Consider the following 25,734-nt stretch of genomic DNA (forward strand, 5'->3'; position numbering starts at 1 on the left):
GTAGAATTCAGTTCTAGTTAACTGATACATGGTTGGGCATATTCATAAGTAATACTATCGCAGGTCTGATTTCTTTATCATTTAAATAAATTATTATATTCTAAAAAATTTTTTTTTGCAAATTCATTGTAAAAACCAGACCATTAAAATACTAACCCCAAAATAAACTTTGTACATCTAAAAATTCAATTGCTTCATTTACAAAAATATTTAAAACATTCTTTCATGATTGGGACTTGACTTCAGTCCACAGACTGAATTTCATAAAATAATTATCTATATAATAACGGTGTAAATACACCACAGTTTACCCATAAGTTTAACTACATACATAGTATAACGGCATCGTTTAGATTTTATCTCATATTGTGGCTACCTTCCCAACAAGATACCCGGTGTTGCACTACTTCAAATAAATAATGCTTCTCTCATTGGTGGCGCACTCATGAGTGAGCCAACGAGCTCTGAAATGCATCTGGGTGGTGGTGCCCACTGAGAATAAATAACAGTAGTCTCCTCTACTAGAGAAGCATTATTTATTTGAAGTAGTACAACACCGGGTATCTCATTGTGAAGGTAGCCACAATATGAGATAAAATCTAAACGATGCTGTTACACTACGTATGTAGTTAAACTTATGAGTAAACTATGGTGTATTTACAGCGATATTATATAATTGATTTCAACCCATAACTTTTTATGCCTTGAGCATTTAGTCTTCAAAATAAAATAATTATGTAAACTTGAATTGGGGAGGGGGGGTATATAATCTATAATTTTTTTTTTAAATCACTGTTCAGTAACCATTATCATTGATATTGAAGTAATATATACATTTCCTTATAAATATTCAATGAAATATTAAATAAAAATTATATCATAAATCATTAAAATGTTAGTGAGACCTCAATACCACAACAGGAAACTAGACATCTGTCAACATAACAGAACAACAGTGGTGAATGATTAAAAAAAAAAGAAAAAAAAAAGTCAAGTCAACAACACTTTCTAGACGACTTTCCTTCTGCTGTCAGTGTCACATCAAGCTTTGGAGCTTTTGGTTCATTGTTTCTAGGAAGTTTAATGCCTAATAAAAAAAAAGAAAAGCAGATTCAAAAAAAGATGAATTTGGTATGCCTTATTAACTACAACAGAAGAACAGCTGAATTCTTTAAATACATGTTCATTCTGGATGAACATTAAAATGTTCATCCAGAAGATGAAAGGTAAGTAATTTAATATATGAAATAATATTAGTGAAAGATGTTGATAAATATCAAAAGAGTAAATTTTTATATAAAGCAAAATTTAATCCTGGTTTGCAGGAAGTTTCATTTTAGCCAGCAAGTTACAAATTATTGGAATAAGTTACCTACATAGGTGATAGAGGTTGACAGTTTGGGGAAATTCAAAGGTCAGCTGGATAATTACCTATGCGAGAGGGAAATGCATAGGTTGTTTATTTCTTTTTCTCTTATTAATTTTTTTTAAAATTTTATTCTTATTTTATTTTATTTTGGCTGGTGCAGCACAAGCCATAGGCTTCCTTGCACCAAGTGGCCATTGCTAATACACAATCATCAATATCAAACAATGATCACAATTTTAATGTTCATCCAGAAGACATAAATAATTTAATTTATGAAAGAATATTAGTGAGAGATGTTTATAAATATCAAAAGAGCAAATTTTTATATAAAACAAAATTTTTAGCTAATATATTGACTTTAACAAGACAAAGAGAAAGTGGGCAGCAAGGTGGCAAAAGCTGCATGTTTTCCAGGAAGGTTTTTTGTAAAGTTTCTAGCTTAGCATAGCAGTTATCTGATGTTGGCTTTGCACTATTTTTTGATGACATTCCCTGGTAACTTAATGTGCTTTTTTCCAGTGATACCAAATTCATGATCCTAGTTTTGAAGTATCTGGGGGGGGGGGGGTGTGTGCACCATTATTATATCTATCATCCAACTGAAATTTACTTCCAGACAATTTGGTTTTTAGCTTTGAGAATAGGTGGAAATCAGATGCAGCTAGGTCTAGGTGGGTGGGACAACAATTCATAGCCAGTTTGATAAATTGCAGCCATGAAAATAGCTGATATGTGAACAAAACACATTTCATAACATAACAGCTTTCCTAGTCTCTTTGACATGGCTATACTTTATAATTTGGTTACTATTTAGTATTGTCTTTTTGAAAGACAATCTACTATTATTAACTCTTTTTAATCCCAGAAGATAGATTACATGGCCTTGTCTGTTAATTGGACTGACTTGGCCTTCTTTGGAAATGGTGAATCAGAATGCTTCCATTGTTTTTATTGTAATTTTGACTACAGTTGGCAGTGATAAGCCATGTATTGTCCATAGTTACATTATGTATTTGACCACAAATTTTTTAGGATCTTCTTGGTAATGAGCAAAAACTTGCTCTGAAGTTTTGAACCGAAGATGTTTCTAAATCGGGTGTCAAAAGGTGGGTGACCTATCACAAAGGAAACTTTGCCATACATAATTCATTTGACAGAATGCTTTGCACTCATTCAGTTGGATGCCTGTAGCCTCTACTATTTCTCTAACAGTTACTTGCCAATCATCTTGACATGTTCATGACATGATCATCCATCATGTCATGAACTTTATTGATGTCTGTGGAGTAGTCTGTTCACAGACATCCACTGCACTATTCATCCACCCAATTTTCGATAGCTGCATATGATGGGGCAGCTTTTCCTAATGTCTTCCTAAATATATTTGCTTGTAACTCCTTTTGTAAAGACAGGGCCTCCGTAGCCGGGTGGTCAGGAGCGGAGGTGCATACCACACACTCCTTGAGTAGACCAGGGTTCAAGCCCCTGACTGCTGAATACGGTCGATCTGGCAACCGGCACTGGACCAGCATGGCAGATTATGGTCCATTTCCCTCAGCATGAATTGTTGAGGAGGCTTCCATCCTGCAGTGGTTTGATAATGGCTGCACTTTACACCTTTACCTTTTGTAAAGATATTTTATTATGGTTCAATTTTTTTCCTTTTATGCAGGCTTAAACTTCTGAGTCTTCTATCAAAGATTCAGAAGTTGTACCTGTTTTTGAACACAATAATGCAGGTTTAAAGAAACTGTCAAGTTTTGTCTCAATTGTATTATTATTACATTTAATTTTTTTCTAAATCGCTCAACACCTTCAATATCACTAATTACGGCTTCACAACAAATTTTTTTATTAGTGATATTGTGCCTTTGTCTAAATTGCCACAATTTTAAAATTTTATTATTATTTTTTTATTTACATATATATAAATATATACATGCAACTGTTCAGTGTAACGGCAGCACCTAGAACAGAGTTCAACTCCAACTCCGCCAGTTAACATTGTATTTTTTACAGAATGCTATAGTTTGGCCAAATGTAGATCAAGTGGTTTGTATGTGCCACATTAAACGGGCAGCAGCAAAGCAGCACCCATCTTCAGCAAGAGGAGGCGGGCCTGTATAAACTTAATTGGCCAAAAAAGAGCAGATCCCGCACCCACCAAAGGCAGTGCTAAATCAATAAGTACCAGCAGATTTCTCTAGTTGTCCATACTAGAGAAAAATATAAAAAAAAAAATAAAAACAAAGAAGCAAGCATCCATTCACAATGGTGCATCGTGGAACCCTAAACTGCAAGTAAAATTGTGTAACATCAAATGCTTTGCAATCTTCTCTGCTGCTGCCTTTAGCTAAACACCACTTGATCGTTGCTATGATTACCACTAAAAAGGTTTTAGGGCTAAAAGCCTCAGACTATGGAAAACTCACTAATCGAATAAGTTAGTTCAGCATCATGTTAGTTTGTAGTACATCACCAAAGTGGGTGAAATGGCATCATTTTTATTATATCTCATATTGTGAACACACCTTCACAACAAGTTTCCCTGATGTTGCACTACCCAGCGGATACCATATACAGGTGGTGGTATCCACCAAGAATAAGTAACATTTTCTTTTTCACTGGGGAAGTGTTGCTCATTCGAGATAGTGCAATAACAGGGCAACTCGTGAAGGCATTCACAATATGAGATAACAAAAACAATGCCATTTCACCTGCTTCAGTGCTTTACTATGAACTAACATGATGCTATGCAGTAACTTGTTCAATTTGTGAATACCACTTAAATACAGCTTCTTCCAGCAAACATTTCTTTTTTTTTAATGTCTGTCTATTTGATACACTGCTTTTATCACTCCCCACATTGTATAAAACAAATGTCTTTATAGATGCTTTTTGTTTTTAAATATCTGACACAGTCTGCTGGCCAATACCAAATTCTTCAGCAATTTTTTTCAGGAACACCATTTTCAAGTTATTCTATCACTGAGCTCATTAATGATAGTTAAAGTAAAGTGTTTTCTTTTTATTCCACTTTTCAATTCTTTAGAACCCATAATTATATAAAATATGTTAACTTACGTTATACACATATAAAGAAGTATACAAATGAAGTGATATAAGTAATAACATCCATCTGACTCAGAGTCAACAACAATGCTGAACACAAACATGCAAGACAATGTAATGTATATTCCGTCTCTCTCTATGCGCAGTCAAAGTGACTGATCTGACTTCCTAAATCCAGTGTGTCTTTCAAGTATGTTGAAAGATACAGGAATTGTAAACAGAATTTTTCATATTTCAATTTGGATTATCCAACATCTGGATTAGTGAGAGTTTACTGTTATCCTACACTTTACATAATATCCATTGAATTTTGATATATATTGTTCTAATGGTATAGGGTCAGAGAAACAGTGCCTATTGCTAATTATTTTTACTGGTGCATCAATGGGTGTTGGTCCCTGATTGAGTACCTATGGATATATTCAGGCAGTAACTGGTATTATTACTATTACTCCTATTATACTTCATATTCTTAGCTTATTGCCTCAATACTAACCATGTTAAAAACTACGAATGCAGAAAATTATGGATGTTTGCAGTATTAATTTTCGTTTTTCATTTTTTGGTTTATATTTATTCATAGACCTTAATCTTTCTGTTACATGGTTAGTATTGACACAATAAGCTAATGCTGCGCTGATACTGCCATCTACAGCCGAATGTTTCTATATGTATAGAGGTAAAGTGCAGCCATTATCAACCCACTGCAGGGATGGAAGCCTCCTCAACAATTCATGCTGAGGGAAATGGACCATAATCTGCCACGCTGGTCCAGTGTGGGTTGGCAGGGCGACCGTATTCAGCAGTCAGGGGCTTGAACCCTGGTCTACTCAAAGAGCATGTGCTACTGCACTCCAGCTCCTGACCACTCGGCTACGGAGGCTTCTATATGTATACCCTATTAATTAACTTCTTTTGAGCAGTATTTGGTGGAGAGTGTATTAAATGCTGCCACTGATGTTTGCAATATTAATTTTCTTTTCATTTTATTTATTTATATTTATTCAATTTAGTTTTAGCAATAGATATTTTCAAACTATGCTTATAAAGGGAACAAACAATTCTCTGCAAACTTTCATTGATCACTCTAAAGAATGATTTGTCATACCATCCCAAATTTCTCGACCAATAGAAATCCAAAAGTGTTTTTTTTTTTTTTTTTCTGTCCATTTGCACATAACTATTCCTAATGGACAGATTTTCATGAAATTTTATATTTGGCTCATTTACAATGATTTGTCATGCCTTTCCAAATTTTGTTAAAATTGAATTAATCCTTTTGCAAAACTTATGCCTTTCTTGGTAAAGACACCCATCTCGTGATGCAGAGGTGTAGTGAAGGGTCAACATCGGGTCCACTGATGTTAACCCTTCTCTGCACCCTTGCCAGCAGATCTACATCCTTCCTAAAATGAGACCTCCAGACCTGTATGCAGTATTCAAGATGCAGCCTGACCTTTGCTTAGTACAATGGAATAATCATCTCCTTATGCTAACAAAGTTTCTATACATCATTGACAAAAACCCACGAGCTGTCCTGGCAGCCTGTCTGCACTGCTTAGAAAACTTCATATCAGAGTGCACAATTAACCCCCTCCAGGTTTTTTTCCCCCACTATGCTGAGTGTAGTACCACACAGTTGGTACATTAATCTGGGATTACTGCTGCCCATATGCAGTACCTTGCATTTGTCAATGTTAAACTTCAACTGCCATTTCTTAGCCCACGTGCTAATTTTTCTAGATCTTGTTGTAGTAGTTTACCCTGATTACTGTCATTAACCATCATGCTAGCCTTTATATCACCTCCAAACCTGCACATTAAGCCTGATATACCTTCATAAATATCATTAATAAATATAGAAAACAATAAAAAAATATTAGTTCAATAAAGATTTTATTCTGTTTGATTTTCTGATGCAGTAACAAATATAATATCAATTTCTTCACCAAAATAATGAAATAATAAAAAAGAAAAAATATATATAATAATAAAAACAAAAACTAACTTACAGATTTGTTGAAATATTTCACTAATGTTGACAGCATTTACAGCGCTTGTTTCTACAAACAAAGCTCCAATACTTTCGGCATATTTGCCTGCTTCTGTTAAGAAAATTCAGTAAATTTGCTTAAAGTCAATATATTTATTCTATTCACAAAATAACTATGAGATATAACTATACTAACAGTTTTTATTCTAATAAATTTATGCACAGGTAATTTTTATTACAAAATGTCAGCTACAATCAGTGCTGCTTATAAGTTCTATAAATAGATTTACTAAGATTAATTTCGTACAGTCAATGTTGGAACAAATAATTAATATCCTTGACCTTATCATGATCCAAATCTGCTATACCTAATTGGTGTACAGATCACTACGATAGCACAAATCAGTTCTAACCATTTGCCATTTTCTGCCATGCTAATCTATTTCCTGCTAGATCTTTCCTCCTTCCTCTAATGTGTGCTTGACACCACTGATCCACTCATTTCTGCTCCAAATATGTTTAGTTAATCTCTCTCTCTCTTCTCAAATCCTTTCTTATCATCTTAAGTTTGCTTAACTTACTTTTATTCCTAGATTTTTTTTTTCATTTCCTCATTTGTATTATGGTTTTCCATTGCTTTCATCTGTGAATTCCATTTATTTATTTATTTCATGTTGGAATGTACAAGGAAGCAAATATGGAAACATTCAAATATTAGATAACATACATAGACAAAGTTTTTAAAAAAAAATTTTTTTTATTAAAATTCATTTCTCAAAGACACAAATTTTTGAACATTTTTGATCAGGTTTTTTGTATTTCACACCCAGCTGAAGCCTATAATAAGGTTAAAATACATTTAAAAACCGTGTCGTAAACAGCTAATTTTTCTTTTGTTACAAATAAATTTAAGTGGCTTCCTATACTTCCTCCTTTACTCAGGCTTGCTTTTTATATATATATATATATATATATATATATATATATATATATATGAAAACTGTGAACACAAAAGGTATTAAAACTCGTAGTACTTAGAACCATGCAGAGGCTGAAGGTTGAGAAACCCATTGTTTATTTCCATGTACAATCTTTTATCTTAATTAATGCCTATTCCTAGATATTCAAAATTACTAACCTCTTTCAAATTGTGGTTATTTAGTCTACAATCTAAATTTTCCTTGTCTCTCCTAACTTCCATGCTAAATTGTCTAGGAACTGTATCTAATTTATTCAGAGATTCTTGCAAGCTTAATGGAACAATATCACCTGCATATAATAATGATCCAATTTTCATATCACCAACACTAAACTCTGTTAGTGATCTGCATTCTTTCATTAAATAATCCATAAAAATTATAAATAAGTGGTGATAAGGTGCAGCCCTGCCTCACTCCAAGTTTAACCTTAAATCACTTTCAGTATTTTATTCAATCATTATTACAGATTTGCCATTATACACACTTTTTATTCTCCTTAAAAAGATTAACCTTGAGGTTCATCTTTTTTATTAAAATTTTACAGATTTCTAGGTACTTGGTCATAAGCTTTTTCAACATCAGTCCTAAATACAGATTCCTCTTATGCACTAATCACTTTTCTAAAATTTATCTCATCTTAGTGCAAATATTTTTTCTTGGCATCCCCTTGCTTGGCTAAAACTTACTTGTTTCTTTGCCAAGTTTATATTCAACAGTACTTCTTTTCTAGAGGAAAAGTTTGTCTTTGGATGTGGTTGATATATGTAAATACTAGAACACTATTTCCTCCAACTTTCAGGTCTACATTCATCTACACTTCACCTTTTCTACTTCAATAATTGAGACAATATCCAAATTTTTTTCCATTTCAATCATTTCCTCTTCTTCAGCCCCTTACTCAATACATTTAAAATAACTTTTCTTCTGTTATAACTTTGCTCTTATCATTTTTGATTTCCTTAGTTTTTTTTTTTTTTTTTTTTAAACTCCCACTCTGAGATTTAATGCCAAAACAGTTTCCCGCTTGAGTATATCTTTCTTACAAAATCATCCCAAAGTTTTTTTTAGCCTATTTCATGGATATCTTAATCCACCTGCACTTTCCTTTATACTCAAAAAAGTATTTATTATTTTTATCTTCAAAAAATCTCTTATAATATTTTTTCTTTACTCTAACTGGGCCTTTCATTTCTTGGATCCACCACATTGTTTTGAATTTTCTGTACACATTGGCACACTAGATATGAATGATGTAACCATTGACAATCCTGTTCTGGCTGCATGAAAAACTGTCAGCCCAACTGACTAATTTTGATACATATTGTTGTAATAGCATTCCCTGATTACAGTCATTAAACACCCTGCCAACCTTAGTATTATCTCAAAACTTATATGCCGGCTGCTAGTTAGTACACTGGACTGAACCTATTGGTAACTCTCTAGGAAGCTTCCAGATCAGCTAGTGTTTAATCTTGCTACCTCTACTCTGCCAGATAGTGACTGGACGGAGTCCGAGTAGTGTGTATGCAGGGGGAGGCATTGTCGAGGCCAAATTATGTCAAGGATCTGGGTATATTCTTAACATGTGTACGCCATACATGTGTCCCCCCCCACTTTTTCTTACTATTGAATACACCATGAATAGTCAAACTGACTGAGTAAGCTTATCTGCAAAAAGATCTAAACCTCCCAAACACTTCCTAGTTCATTTCGCAAATAAACGTGGTCTCAATTCTAATCTCAACGATATCCATTTCCACTTGCAGTCTGCCAAACCCCATGTACTTTTTCTGAGAGAATCTCAGCTATCAGTTGATTCAACTACTGCTCATCTCAGTTGCCCAAATTATTCACTGTATGATTCTTTTCGCCTCAAAGGTGGTACTTGTGCAATGTCTGTTCCAATATTCCGAGTCAGAGACTTGGTAATTTGAAATTTCCTCTTTTCGATCTTTTCTGGATTAAAATCTCTCTACCCCATTGTGTCAAATTCATCTGTTGTCTCTACTGTTCCCCCAACTGCACTAATCACTTGCGAGCTCTTTGACTTCCTCTCTTCGCAACTTTACTTTCTCCAGTCCAACTTTCCTAACACTGAGGTAAGTTTCCTTGGTGATTTTAATGTTCACAACTCCAGCTGGCTTCCGTTTTCTAGTCACACTGACCCAGCTGGTCAAGATGCTGAGGCTTTTGCAATTACTAATGACCTCGCACAGATTCATTTACCTACCAGAATACCATACAATCCTAACCATACAGCCAACACACTTGATCTTTTTCTCACAAACAACCCTTCTAAGTACACAGTTGAAGTGAGTGGTCCTTTAGGCACCTCAGATCACAACTTGGTGATTGTCTCTTCTCCAATGGAGCCTTTATCTCATGGCTATTCCCAACCTCGTGTTATTCGGCACTACAAGAATGCAAAATGGGATGACCTGCGAGATTTCTTTTCCTTGGTTGGATTACTGTTTCAAAACTTCTGATGTCAATGTTTGCTCAGATTGTGTCAGTGAAATTATTCTTATAGAAATGGAATCCTTTATTCCACACTCCACTTTAAAATCTCGTCCTTTATCTAAACCTTGGTTTTCCAATAAATGTGCTAAGGCTGTTCAAGAGAAGAACATTGCATATCGTAATTGGCTTGTTTCTATTTCTTCAGTTTCATTTTCTGCCTACACCAAAGCTCGCAACAATTGTAAAGCAGTTATTAATCAGTCCAAACTAGAGTTTGAACAGGCTAAGAGTAGAAAACTTGCTTCTTGCCCTAATGGTAGCCGAGCATTCTGGTCTCTTGCCAAAGCTATTGGCTGCAACTTTTGCCCATCTTTGCTCCCACCTCTGTCAAAACTGGATGGTTCTGCAGGTAAGCTTTATCCTTCAACCAGGGATAAAGCTGACCTGCTAGAATCCCATTTTTTTTCCAACTCATGTATTAATGATCTTGGTAAAACACCTCCCACCATTCCCAATACGCTCCATTCAATGCCTCCTGTGGTCTACCATCAAAAGGTCAGAAGGATTTTGACGAAACTTGATGCTCAGAAAGCTCCACATCCTGATGTTATTTCTCCACTTCTCAAAACCTGTGCTCCTCAACTTACTCCTGTTCTTTGCTGCCTTTTTTCACTTTTATTCCAAAGGTATTTTTTCTTCAGCTTGGAAATTTGCTCATATCCAGCCAGTTCCTAAAAAGGGTGACAAATCCCTCCCATCCAATTATCGTCCCATTGCAATTACTTCTACTGCTTCTAAAGTAATGGAGAAATCAATTAACTGCCAACTCTTAAACTATCTAGAAACCTTCCGTCTGATCAACGATTGCAGTATGGATTCTGTCAGTGTCGATCCACTGGTGATATTCTGGCTTATGTTACCCATTTATGGACAAATTCAATGGAAATTTTGGTGAAACACAAGCAGTTGCTCGACATCTCGAAGGCTTTGAGATGTGAAACCCTCTGATCGCTCACGGAGGGTGATGGTAGATGGCTCTCTGTCTTCTAAGTTCTCCACTAATGCTGGTGTCCCCCAAGGTTCAGTTCTTTCCCCCCACTCTTTTCCTCTTGTATATTAATGACAATCTTCCATTGACTGGAAATCCTATCCATAGTTTTGCTGATGATAGCACATTGCATTCCACTTTCCAGTTTGAGAAATCTCACCCTGCTCAATCAGCATCAACTTCTCGAATATGTTAGTAATTCCTTTAATGCTGATCTCCAGTGGGGCAAAGACAACTTAGTTGATTTTAATCCTTCTAAAACTCAGTCTTGTCTTATATCTCGCAAAAAGGATTCTTCTGCTCCTATGCTTATCTTTGGTGACACTCCGATTTCTAGGCAAGATGATATATCTGTTTTAAGGATTACCCTGACTTCTAATATCTCTTGGCACAAGCACATTACAAATATTGCTTCCTCTGCATCTAAAAAACTTGGTTTTCTCTTTTGCTCTCGGCATTACTTTTCTTCCAAACAGCTGTTCACTCTGTACAAATCGCTAATCCCCCCTACCATGGAATATTGTTCCCACATCTGGGGCAGTGCCCCAAAAACCTCTCTCAGGATTCTAGATTCCATTCAGAAGAGGGCAGTTAGGTTAATTAGTGACTCATCTCTAACTGAGTCTCTCCACTTGCTGTCTCATAGACGTACTGTTTCTGCTCCATTCCTTTTTTACAGATACTTCCATGGGCACTGTTCTTCTGAATTGGCTTCTATAATTCCAACTCTCCCTTTAAAAACAGTCCAAACACGTGCCGTCACCAGCCAACATCCATTTAATGTCCAACTTCAAATTCACAGAACCAACTTTTCATCTTCCTCGTTTATTCATTAAACTGCTGTTTTCTGTAACAACCTTCCTTCATACGTATTTCCTGAAAATTAGTCTACAGAAAGAAGTTAAAGTCTAATGTCAACAAATATCTTTCATCTTCTCAACCTCCAACCCAAGCATGGTACTAAGTACTAGAGGTTCTAATACCTCTCGTGTTTGGGGTTTTCATAAAAAAAAATATATATATATATATATTACTTTAAAATTGTTTAGTAGCAGTACCCCTGCATTCAACCTTTTGGTTTCTGTGTTACCTATCTTTTATAAAAAGACCAAACTGATATCATATTAACCTAATTCTTCTGTTTGATTCCACTTCTCTGCTTTGCAAGTTTCTGACAGTCATGCTAATTAACTTGATTTTTAAATTTTTTTTTTCTTTTAGTATATTTAGCATCTGAGAAAAAACAGCAAGGCCCTTGATAACCAAGTTGAAGACCCAGCCAGTATGAATCTCAATTGCTTTGTCCTACCATGGTGATAAGGTTTTGGCCTACAATTCATCCAATTTGATCTGCCTAGTGTCATATTTGCAGCTCATCCAGTAGACGGCTCCTACTAACACTACCTCTGTAACCAACAGGTTACCCCATAAGATGGTAGGGATTAGCAATTGAATCTGAATCCAGGTTAGTTTACAAGCCTAGATTCAAGCCCATGACTGCAAAATATGATTAATGTTTATATTGATGATTTATTGTAAACTCCACTGACCTGGTGGTCATGCCAGAGTAAACAAGAACATTTTATTAAGTTATTATTAATAAACAAGAACATTTTTATTAAGAGATTTGGCAGTCTCTTTCTGGTTAGAGATAGCCTCAGACCCTTAAGTAACCTGACATGAAGGGTTCAAAGCTATCCTTGACCTATATGCATAAAAAAAGAAAAAAACTTAAAACCTTTACTATCTCATTTCTTAAAATGACTGCTTCAGAATTAGGGAAGAAACAAGAAGAAAATAACATAAAAGGAAAATACAAAACACAAAAATGTCAGAATTTCAGTAAAAAAAAAAAAAAAAAAAAAACAATAAAATAAAATAAAAAACGTAAACAATTTATATTACAAAGAGAAACATGAACCATGTTTATTAGGCAATGTGACATAATGAATAAAAAAAACCTAATATAGAAATTTATGCTGCATGCTTGTACTAAAGTATAAATAACAATAAAAGAGATATTTACCCTCAAAGCTGACTTCTCGCCTTGCTTCCAAATCGCATTTATTGCCAGCAATAGCTAATATGATTGCTGGTGGTCCGTGCATGCTTAATTCACGTACCCACTTCTTGACTGCATTAAATGTATTCTGCAAAATAAAGCATACATTGAAATTGTAACAGCACTGGTATGTCATATAACATTAAGTTACTGTAACTTATGTTTCATATCATTACACTATATACCAGTAAACCACATGAATATCAATTTATCATCTGCATATACTATCTTATTTTCAAAACAAAATATATCACTTTATAGCCTATTGCAGTTTTACCATGATGCAGAAAAACAAACAAACAAAAAAAAAAAAAAATATATATATATATATATATATATATATATGAATCAGGGATGATTTAAATGCCAAAAACTCACAAAGACTGGTCAAAAATGTTGAACAAAATATACAAGCTAGCCACATATTAAGAGAAATGGAAACACCAACAGTATAATTATCCACATACTTAATGCATAGATAATGTACACTACAATAGCATAAATTTCCGCATTTATAAATTTTAACCTATTGTTGGTCATCCGGGTGTCATTTTGAGACCCCCTTTGTTATTTCATTCTCACTTTCATTTGAAAACCATTCTGTTTGTTCAAGAGTAACACAATACTTTCAAAGTAATTTCTTGCCACTGTTTTTCTTAAAAATTTGAGAAATTTTTAATCAATCTCTGATAATATGGAGGTTTGTTTGTTTGTTTTTAGAAGCATTAGCAACTAAGGACATATTGCTCCGGGGATATGCGGTGGTCATTCCCTGACCTTTCCGCATCCTCTGCATTTGGTGGTCACAGGCTCAAACTCCGGTCTAATCAAGAAGCGTGTGCTACACACTGCTGCTCCTGCCCACCTGGCTATGGAGGTGCCATAATATGGAGGGGGAGGATTCACAGTCTAAAAGATTAACACTAACTGCAGACAGAGGGAAAGTGATTCTTGCACTGCTTCTATTCGAATGAGCAGTAGCCTGGAAAGCAAGGTGCTGGGAATTTCAAGAACTGCTGGGAGTCATCATGGAAAACAGTAAATACATTGGCTGTGTCAGGGTAACTAAGAGTATGAACAAGTGCACATACACTTGCACATACACCAATGCTAGGAGTATAGTAAATAAATTTGAAGTGCTGGTTAAGACATCAAAGGTGGATATTCTTGTGATATCAGACAAGTGGTGTCCACAGATATAAGGAATGCAAAATTGGAATTTGGGGAGTACAATGTGTAGAGAAAGGATAGACAGGATAGAAAAACTAAGGCAGTGCATCCAGTTGACATGGGTTTGGTGTGATATAAGATTTTCACTGGGGAAGTAAAAATGAGAGTGGGCCAGTAAATCAGAATGTCTTATAATAAGGGATTTTAACTTCCCAAATATGGAACTTGTGGGTTGGTCATATGCACATTAGCAACATATTTCTGGATTTATTGGATGACTATTTTCTATAGCAGCACGTTCAAGAGGCAACCAGAAGATGTAATCTCTTGATCTGATTATTAGCAGTGATTATTCATATATTAAAAACCTGCAGATATAGGAATCACTAGGTGGGAGTGATCACAGTGTACTGAAGTGGGATTTACTTAAAGATGTAACTACCATTAGGGGTAGAGGGAAGAGTTTTTGCTTTCGTAAAGAACTATGGTAGTCTCAGACAGTTTTTTAAATTCTATACAGTGGGACCAACTAATGATGTTACGAACAGCAAATACTAAATGGGAAGCACTCAAGGAAGTAATCTTGGAAGCTATTAGGGCTTTTCATAGCAACTAAGAACTACTGTTCTAAACGGATGTCAGATGAACTAATAAGACACGTGGGAGAAGAAAAATTCATGGGATACATATAAATTAATAGGTGATACAGAAGTCTACAGTAGACATAAGCTAGTCTGTAATCAAATCACAAAGGAGGTTAGGCAGGCGAAGGCAGATTACGAAAAATCTTTGGCAAAAGATACAAAGAAAAACAGCAAAGACTTCTTTACTTATGTAAACTCTAGAAGGAAGGGGATGAATCAGATTGGTCCACTTCATATCGATGGTTCAACTGATGATGATCCTGCTCAGGTAGCTGAAAAATTAAATGAGTATTATGCATCAACTCTCGCACATGAGAAATTCTGTAGGGAAGTTTAGGCCAGAAGTTTTCCAAACTTTAACAGGGTGCTAAATGATTTTGTAATAATTGAGAAGAAAGTGGAGGAGAAATTGTTGAAGTTCAACATAAGGCACCTGGGGTGGGTGGGATCCATCCAGTTATATTAAAGGAGGCAGGAAAGGAAGTAATCAAACCTTTATTATGAGATGATCCTTGGATTCAGGGGAGTTCCCCAGACTTCAGATGTGCAGATGTATCCCCAGTTCACAAAGGGGGATCGAAGGGTGATATGAGTAATTACAGACCTGTTAGTTTAACTTCTATTCCAGAGAAAATAATGGAGTCACTAGTTAAAGAAGCATTGCAGGATCATTGAGACAAGACTACAGTTATAGTTGAGACACAGCATGGGTTTGTTAAGGGGAAATCTTGTCAGACCAATTTGATTGAATACTATGATGTGATCACAAAGGAATTGGATAATACAAAAAATAATTTTGCTATATACTTGGATTTAAAGAAAGCTTTTCATACTGTAGCACATGATATTGCAGTACAAATTGGACCAGTACTTCATTAAGGGCAAGTTGCTGCTATGGATAGAGGGATGGTTGAGTGGGAGAAGGCAGAGTGGTAATCAATCGACACTGCTCTTTGTGGACTAATGTTATTAGAAGAGTCCCCCAGGTTTCGATGTTGGGCCCATTGTTGTTTTCTATATTTATCAATGATATTGAAGAAGATATATCAGGCTTAATGTTAATGATTGAAGATGATATGAAGATTGGCATGGTTGTTAATGACAGTACGCTTTTGTCCAACATCTATCCAACTTTTCTAGATCCTGGATCTATAAAAGTTGGACAGATGGGCTGAGAAGTGGCAACTGAAGTTTAACATTGACAAATGCAAAGAACTGCATATGGGTAGCAGTAACTCCAGAGTGATTTACCAACTGTGTGTTACTACACTCAGGGTAGTGAAGAATGAAAAGGACAGGACCTGGGGTAATTGTCAGTCAGATATGAAGTTCTCTGAGCAGTGCAGACAGGGTGCCTCCGTAGCCAGGTGGGCAGGAGCAGCAGTACGTAGCACACGCTTCTTGATTAGACTGAGGTTCGAGCCCATGACCACCAAATACGGAGGATGTGGAAAGGTCAGGGAATGACCACCGCATATCCCCGGAGCAATATGGCCTTAGTTGCTAATGCTCCTAAAAACCAAAATAACAACAACAGTGCAGACAGACTGCAAGATAGCACATAGGATTTTATCTATGATATAAAGGAATTTTGCTAGCAGGGATAAGAAGGTAATAATTCCATTGTATAAGGCAATTGTCAGGCTGCACCTTGAGTACTGCACAGGTCTGGATGCCTCATTTTAAGAAGGATGTTGAGCTGCATGAATGAGTAAAGAGAAGTGTAACGAGATTGGTGAGGGGAACAAAGGGTTGCTCTTAACAAGAAAGGCTTAAGTTCTGTAAATTGCAGCATCTGGAGTCGAGGCATCTGAAAGGTTATTTAATGGAGGTGTATAAGGCTTTGAAAGGTTTGAGCAAGCTCAACGCTGATGGGATTCTTCCTGTTGCTAATATTACACAATTGAGGAAAGGCAGTTGCAAAATAGATGTGTGAAAATTTGTCTTTAGCCAGCAGGTAGTTGATTGCTGGAACAAACTTCCATCTGTTTTGGAAGTTGATAGCTTAAATAAATACAAGGAAGAACTGAACAAACTTTTAGAGCAAATGGATAGGTGAAACAGGAAGGTGCATTTTTTTTTTTTTTTTTTTTTTTGCTGATGCTGTATAATCTGCTTTCTTGCATCATATGCCTGTAATAATGCCCTAAATAAACATAAATAACTGGAAATGCATTAAAGGACTTTTAATAATCATTATAATAAGCTGGGACTATAAACCATAATATTAAAGAACAAGAAAGGAACAAAATAATTAATGATTTTAAAAAAGCTTTCGTACTTCTGGTTGAATATCCTTCATAGCTGAATTGGTCAAATGGTAAAATAGCCTCCTTCACTTAATGGAGGATGATGCTACTGATGCTATAGGAGGTGCTAATGCCCAAGCTGCTAGCCAATGAAATTAGAGAAATCAGTAAAGTTAAGAGGTCTCAGGCTATTACAAAACAATGTAGGTCAGCTAGAGGTAATGGTTCTTAGGCTACAAAAAACAAGTTTTTAAAATTATAAATAAAGTCTGGATGTCATTCTTGAATGCATTAAATTTGTTCAAAGTAAGGCATTATTTATACCAACTATATACAACAAATGAATTCAGAAGTGCATTATAACTTCGATCTTCAATGGGCATTTTCTATGCCCACTGAAGATTGAAACCAAGTATTTGACTTATTGGAGACAAATGCTGTTATCCACAGTTTTGTTTAAGTTGCTAATATCTTTTAAAATATTTTTTAAAAAAAGCATACAAATTTTATAATTTTATTTGATTTTCGCTACTGTGCTGAAATATCACTGTTTCACCCCTCTGTTATCCTACAGAGGAGGTGTGATATTTCAGCACAGTAGCGAAAAACAAATGATTCAAGTGATATTTCTGTAATCCTACAGAATTTTACTGTGTAGCACAAACACAGCTCAGCTGTTATTTTTGTACATAAAAGGTATGCATAATAGTTATGTACAGTCCAGCACATGTTGATTAATATAGATTACCTACCAGCTGAAGAGAAGTGTAAATTTTGATTTACCTTTTCAGGTATACTATACAATTTAAAAAGATATTTGCAACCTAGGCAAAGCTATGGATAATGGTATTTGTCTTTAAGTTGAAGATAAACTCAAGCCTTGATGCTTGCACACTCACTCTGATGAGTACTGCCCTGGTATTCAGTGGAAACAGAAAAAGCCCCATGATCAAAATCAAATACAGTAAAGCATACAAATTTTATTTTAACTACTGCAGTGAAATATTCCATTGAAATCATATAATACTGTACAACTCAGTTTCTCTACACCTAAACAGTTTGTCCACCCCATATAGCATTTTGTATTGTGCACTGTGAAACTGTAATATATAATTTTTGTAAGAGATATGAATGAAATAGCAGCTAATTGAAAATGTGCATTCACTGTGCATTAAGCAAAATGAGAAACATTACCTGCAAATAAAAATACTCAAGATAGCACAGAATATATGTTTATTATAAGAGAAAGGCTGTTAGGGAACAGCTGGGTCAAAGCTTTCAAATCTAAATTCTTTCTGTAACATAATTCATAAGTATAACCATTAGAAATTCAGTGATAAACAATATTAAGATTTCATGTTAGTTTTCTGTTAATGTTGTTTAAATCCAACCAAAACTAAAAATATTGTAGGAGGCTTACTGTTATTATCTTTGTAGCTTGCATTGTGGAAATGGAAAGCATTTATTATAAGTTTATCTATTTAATGTCACCACTGGAGAAATAAAAAAATTAGATGAAATAAACCTCAGGAGGTGCTCAATTAACAACTTATGAATGATGATTGTACAAGTGGAACCAGGCTCTGTATGTAAGGAAGAAAACATATACAGCATCAATCAATAAAAAAAAAAAAAAAACCTAGCCCCATCATTTATCCATCCCCTCTATAATTGTCCAATCCTTCATTAAATTTATTCTAACTACTCATTTTCATAACATCAGATGGAAAGTTTATTCAACAATCAATTACTCTCTGATTGAAAGCAAATTTTTGCACATTATCCACAACCATCTTTTTTCAATTTATGTCCTTTTACATATGTCTTCCAGGAAAAGTAAGGACAACATCAACATTTAGTTTACTCAATCCATTTAAAGCCTTAAACACTTCTATCACGTCTAATCAAAGTGCCTCGTTTCTGTATTTGACAGAACCCCATGAACTGTCCTAGGATCCTATCTGCACTGATCAGTTTTGTGTCCACTCGTAACTTCTAAATCACTTTCTTCCTTTACTGTCTTTTAATTCAAGTCTAACAAGTGTATGTTATTTTGGCGTTGCTATTCCCCAAATGCAAGACTTTGCATTTTGCTGAATTAAAACATAACTGTCACTTTTCTGACTGTCCCTGAAGTCTATCCAAGTTATCCTGAAGGGATGCTGCTTGATGCTGATCATTAACCAGTCTCCCAATCTCGTCATCTGCAAATTATGGCATCATGTCCTCTACTGCTTCATGATATCATTTATGAAAACCAGAAACAGCAGTCACAGAAGTGATGCATTGGGACGCCCGACCTCTAACATTTGTTACAACCCTCTGTCTCCTACCTGCAGTCACTCTGCAATCCATCTCAAAATCTTACCAGTGATCCCAACATGTTTCAGCTTATACAGTTATACAGTAAGCTCTTGTGAGGGACTGAGTCAAATGGCAAACAGAGAAACATCTTTCCTAAATGAACTTTGATAAAAATAAACAATGCCAAAATTATTTCCTATATCCAGCTCATGAGAATGTGACAAAATAGCTAACCAGGTTGGTTAAACATGATTTTTACCTTAACAAAACTTTGATGTGTATTCTTCAGAATTGTATTTCTATCTAAACATCTCTGTATTGCACTCTTTATCAATGCTTCCGTGATTTTCTCTACTACTGAATTCAGACTGACTGGTCTATAGTTATCTGCTTCGCTCTTAGAACTAGTAAGCTGGTAGGGATAAAGAAGTAATCACATCTTAGTAATTATATTCTATACAGTTTGGAATCCCCATTTCTGAATGGAATGGGGATTCCAAAACTGTAAAGCATTTGCTGAAAATTGTGTAACAAACAGCAAAAAGGTTGATTATTGATATAATGAAATATTTCTTTGGAGAATGACCTCAGTCTTTTGTTGGTGTAAAATCTCAAGATTACTGATGTTTCTCAAGATTATAGATGTCTGTCTGTATGAAAATTTGATCAATATATTTAAGTCTTTGAAAGACTTGAGTAAATCAAATAATGGTGATCTTTCTCCCCCCCCCTTTTTTTTTAGGTGGTAAAAACTAGAGGATACACACATTAAAGGAAAGATAGTTGTGGATCAGCAAAAAGAAAATTTTCATTTTGGAATAATTTTCCCATCTAATCTTGTAGAATTAGAGAATTTATATAAATTTAAGGAAGTGTGGGGCAGATAACTACACAAAACAAAGTCACTTTTTTTTTTAAAGCTCATGCTGAATAAAGCTATCGCTCGAGCACTGATATGAATTTCTGTCCTACTAAAGAAAAACAATTATATTGAAATGTACTTTATTTCCTAAACTTATTTTCCATAATTTACAGAAAAGTAATTAAGAAAATAATCACAAAATTAACAGTGCTCTACATAATGAATATCTTTGCTCTCTCATCTCCAAATAGTGTTAATAAAAAATTTCTAAAATTCATAGATGAATACAATTAAAATGCTATTATTATTCAACAAAATTGATCCAAAAAAAAAAACACTAATAAATTAACATAAGATAAACAGCTAGCTAAAAATTTTATAGTAAACATAGAATGCAAAAATATGGCTTACTTACATGACAAGTAATATCATAAACAATGATTGCTGCTCCTGCTCCACGATAATACATAGGAGCTAATGCACGATACTGCAAAGAAATGCAAAAAGAGTAATTTTTAAGAGTTTAATATTTCATTTGCATAAGTTAACTTTACTAAACGATCAGATGTTAAAAAAAAACTAAAATAAAAAATACCTTAAAAAAAAAAAAAAAAAAAAAGACAAATCCAGGACTGATCTTTTCCTTGCCAGATAACAGCACTGGCAAACTTGTATCGCTCAAGATAAGAGCACTGCTAACTTGTATCTCTCAAGTGTGTATATCTTCATATTTTGTCTGTATAGGAGCAACATTATTTCCAGATTAATTATTCTTCTCATCTTAAAATATTGAATATTCTATATGCTAGTATCAATTTGCACTACAAAATTAAGTATGGAATATGTAGGAATAAAGTTCAGACATGAGATTAAAGCCAAGATCTTAGAGTTGGTTCTTGAGTTAATTACACTTGGGAATTGCTTAACTGATGGGGTAGATTCATTAATATTAAAGTGTTTTGGTTGGGGGAAAGGTGATTAAAATCAGCATAAACAGGAGATCTTGTCTGAATCACTACAGATGCAGAGGAGACAGTAATCTTCAATGCACCCCTCCCAGAGTTGGAGGTGCACCTTTTTCTGTAGTTCTCTGGGATCAATCTCTGAAGAAAAGGTACCTGAAGAGATCTTTGTTTTGATGATGCTGCCTGCTGGTTTTAGAGTTTCTCTAGCTTGAAAGTGTCTTTATTGTGGCCCGAACTTTGAATCTTTTTTGTTCCAGTATTCTGCTTAGTCCGTTAAAAGAATCCTTTGAACTGATGCAGTTGTGTTGAAGAGCTCCTGGAAGATTGAAAGTCATCAATGAAGGGAATTAATTCTGTTTCTGTTGAGCAAGATGGCTGCTCTCTAGAATTTGAAGTTGAATTGTCTTGATTGTGTGGATAGAGTTGATGGATCTTACTGGCTTTTACAGTTGGATGCCCTTAGAGCTCAGATATTAAGTCTATATTGACATTGCAATGATGGGACCTTCTTTTTTGAGCAAATTAAAAAGATTGTAGAAGGAAGAAATATGCAGTTATGACATCTATCATATTCCAAACTGAATGAAAATATGGATTATGAGAAAGCATATTTGAATTAAAATGACAGAAACTGAATAAACTGAACCTGATCAGAGAGAGAGAGAGAGAGAGAGAGAGAGAGAGAGAGAGAGAGAGACTGTCAGGTTGACTGTAACCAAAATTGAGAAAGGTGTGCAAAATGGCTCCAAAGAATATGAATAACAAATAAAAAGAAAGGGGACTCCAGGTGTAATATATTCAAATGAAAGTTCATGTGTGTTGTCTAATATATTCATGTGTGTCGTCACAGCAAGAGAAAGAATGCCATTCACATTCAGCTTACTCAATCCGTTCAATGCCTTAAACACCCGTCAGATCACCCAGCAGGTGCCTAATCTCCAGCTTCAATTTGCAAAACTGAAGTCTTTCTAGGTAAGAGGACCTTTTTTGTTCTCTTCACCAATCTGGTTGCTCTTCTCTGCACTCTGTATCCATTCCAGCAGATCTACATCCTTCCAAAAAGGAGGCCTCCAGACATATATACAATACTCAAGATGCAGCCTACCATGGCCTTGTACAAAGGGATAATCACCTCCTTATTCCTGTTAACAGTTTCAGTATATCATTGACAAGACCCCATAAGCTGTTCTGGCAGCCTGTCTGCACTGTTCAAAGAATTATATCTGACTGCACAATTATCCCTAGGTCTTTTTTCATTTTCCACTACACTGAGTGTTGTACTACACAGTTGGTAAGTTACTCTGGGATTACTGCTACCCATATGCAGTACCCTGCATTTGTCAATTGCATTTTCCATTTTTCAGCCCACTGACCCAATTTTCCTAGATCTTGTTACAGTACCTCACCCTGATTACTGTCGTTAACCACCCTGCCAACCTTTGTATCATCTGCAAACTTTGACATTAAACCTGACATACCTTCATCAATATCATTAATAAATATTGAAAACAACGAGCCTAACACAGAACCCTAGCAGACCCGATAACATTAGTCCACAATGAGAAGTGCGCATTGAAATCACTCTGTGTTCTTCTACTTAACCATCCCTTTATCCATAGCAGTAACTTTCAATTAATGCCATGTTGCTCCAGTTTGCATAAACTGGAGCAATGTGCAGTATGCAGCAGTCTTATGTGCAACAGTATATAAAGCAGGTCAAACTGATTAATTAATGCTACTCAATAGAAATCCAATATAACCACATAACACATCTGCTAGACATACAAAATGTGAGGTGTTTCTTTATCAGCTATCTCAATGTGGAATACATTAAAAAGCAGTAGCTTGCTTTGCTCCCCCCACCAGAAATTTACATTAATATACTGTTCGTAGTAAGAGCCAATTTTCTGCTTTTTAAAATTAAAGTGAATTAATGCTTTATTTGGTACAGATATCTGATTTTTTTTCCCTTTTTTTGTGACAAGACAAAAAGATGTACAAATTCTGCATCATCTGTGAAGAATGATGGGCATAGATAAAACTTCGGATATCATCACACTTAAAATTATATACACTGAATACTGGAAAACCAAAATTTATAGCCACACTGTCTTCTAACTGCAGTAATGCTTGAAATATCATAGAAAATGGAATGTATTGCGGTGTCCTCAATACACTTGAAGAAAATAATACTCTCAGAAAATAAACTACTCTTTGGGCAAGTGGTATATATCCAATCCAATGTTTTTATGAGAGCAAATGATTAAGGGAATTAACCTAAGAACACATTTATTAAAAACAACCATACAAATATTCAAGGGCAGAAGCAGTAAATACGGAGCTATTGCTACTGTCCAGTACTTAAAAAAAAAACTGAAATTACAATACAAGGTTTGATTAAAGAGCTCAGAGAATGATCTTGTAATTCATGAATGCACAGTGGTAGTTAAAAGATTGTGAGATGGGCTTACAATATCTTTTGAGTATGCAGACATTAAGTTTTAACATGGTGTGTGCATGCTCACAAGATGTTATATACTAGTCTAGCAGAAAGCTATTTTCAGTGAACACTTGTTTTTCTCATTTGTTACAAGTACTTAAAATAACAAAATTTTAACACCATGACAGACAAAATCATTACATATACCTTTATTTGCCCGATTTGGCCCCACGTGACTTTTGGCTATTCCCAAAATTAAAACAGGAAGAAAATTGACTTGTCTATTCAAATGAACCAATCCAGTCAAACAAGATGGACCACCTAAAAGCATTCACAAGACTTCTAAAAATGTTTTTATCAGTGGCAGACATGATGGAATAAGTGTATAATTGTAAAGAAATTATAATGAAGAATATTAACAATGTAAACATATATCAGTGAATAAAATTAATTTGTTCAGCAGTCACTGAACTTTTTGATCAAACCTTGTTTAATCCTGCCCTCATTGCATACTATGCTTTCCAATAAAGATGGGAAAATTAATTTAATCGTGGCTTTGAAAACCTATATATCAATTCAGTAGGTCAGAGTTTGTGGTTACAGAATGTGTGTGTGTACTGTTTTGACAAAAACAATACACATATTCGATAACTACAAACTTCACTGAAATGTGGACGAGATGTTAACTTTCCATAAAACCACAAAAGATAGATGATTTCTGAAAATCTAGCTAAAATGGAAAAGTCAGCAGGTGTAGAATTATATATAAACTGTGTTTAAAATTTGAATGGCAATAACCTTGTTTCAAGATAGAGGACCCAAAATATGTCTTATTACGATACCCAATTCCTTACACGTAATATAAATTTGGTTTAGACAAGCACTGTTTATAATTTGAGTGGTGGCCATCTTGTTTTGAAATGACAGAACAAAATGAAAACATCTCTATCAAGCAAACTTTCCATTTTTGAAAGATAGATTAACCCAGAGATGGTGCATGGCATGTGCCAAATAAAAAAACTTGAAAAGTAAAATGGCTATGAGAGTGATGTAAATATGAATTTTAATATTCCTTAAGAATAATTCTGACTTTGATCTGCATGTGAGAAGTGTGTCCATAAAAATATCAGATCTGGGTTTTAAGCATTTTGTGTATGCCTCTGTGCTGGTTCATGTAACAACATGATTTAGGCATTTGTTCGGAACAGCAAGTGTTTGTAGTAAAAATGAACATCATGGGTTAGAAAAAGTTACTTCTAGAGGTTCGTAGATATCTGATATTAATTTGTTTGGTGTTGATTTCTGATCCTACGTGTCATTGTTTCAGTTTGAAGTGTTTTAACTGGGTTATAATTTTCTGGTGGTTGGATTACAAGTTTTTGGTCAATGTTGTCCAGTCAACTGTTAATAGTGGAATTATCATTTTAATAACTTCTTGCAATTTTTTTAGTGTTAGAGTTCAGCAAGTGCAGCATGGCATGCCAAATACAATAGTCAGTAACGGATTGATAATATGATAAAATTTCAGAATGTATCGGCACTTCAATTTCACATGTGGCCATCGTTACTGTCCAAAGTACTAAAAAAAATAAAATAGTAAATCCTTTATAATTAACGGCAGCATACAATATTACTGATTTCATTTGCAATCTGTTTCACATGCACTTGGGTGCTGAAATTCAACCAAGGGCAGCAAAGTGGTGAAAGTAAAAGACCCACATGTGCCAGCTAGACAGTTTTAAAAACAGAATACTACTGTGGGTAGTGAGGGGGATGAGAGTTTTTCCTACCTTCCACTTTCCATTGCCTTCTGGTACTACTAGGTTTGTTTTAGTTTTAACCGCAACAAACACACTCTAGATTTAGCACTGTTAGGTGACCATGGAACATCCAAAGTCACTTAACAGTGTTAGAACATCCTTCTAGCTGGCTGTGGTCAATTTACAATTTTCACCATGGTCACAAAAGTAAAAATTAAATGTGATAGATGCTAGTCAAGCTTCTCACTGCAAAATTAAAATCTTTATTTTCTGCTACTTTTGGACTAGAACATAAAAATAATAAATAAATTTTTAATTGCAAAATAATTAATCCTGATCTACACCTGTGACCATTG

General features: G+C 34.8%; 1 protein-coding gene across 1 annotated transcript in view; it reads right to left on the reverse strand.

Moving 5' to 3' along the window:
• Positions 1-995: 995 nt before the first annotated feature.
• Positions 996-25,734, reverse strand: part of LOC150082541 (ras-related protein Rab-31-like) — a 65,780-nt gene continuing 41,041 nt past the window's right edge. Inside the window, exons 4-7 of the mRNA XM_090377837.1 lie at positions 20,629-20,700; positions 12,949-13,072; positions 6,454-6,546; positions 996-1,087 (exon numbers count right to left, since the gene is read on the reverse strand). Coding sequence (XP_090233963.1) covers positions 996-1,087; positions 6,454-6,546; positions 12,949-13,072; positions 20,629-20,700 — 381 coding nt within the window. The remainder of the gene's footprint in view (positions 1,088-6,453; positions 6,547-12,948; positions 13,073-20,628; positions 20,701-25,734) is intronic.

This window comes from Mastigoproctus giganteus, chromosome 7 (genome assembly GCF_048544385.1).
Source record: "Mastigoproctus giganteus isolate SK-2022 chromosome 7, ASM4854438v1, whole genome shotgun sequence".
Classification (NCBI taxonomy): Eukaryota; Metazoa; Arthropoda; class Arachnida; order Uropygi; family Thelyphonidae; genus Mastigoproctus; species Mastigoproctus giganteus.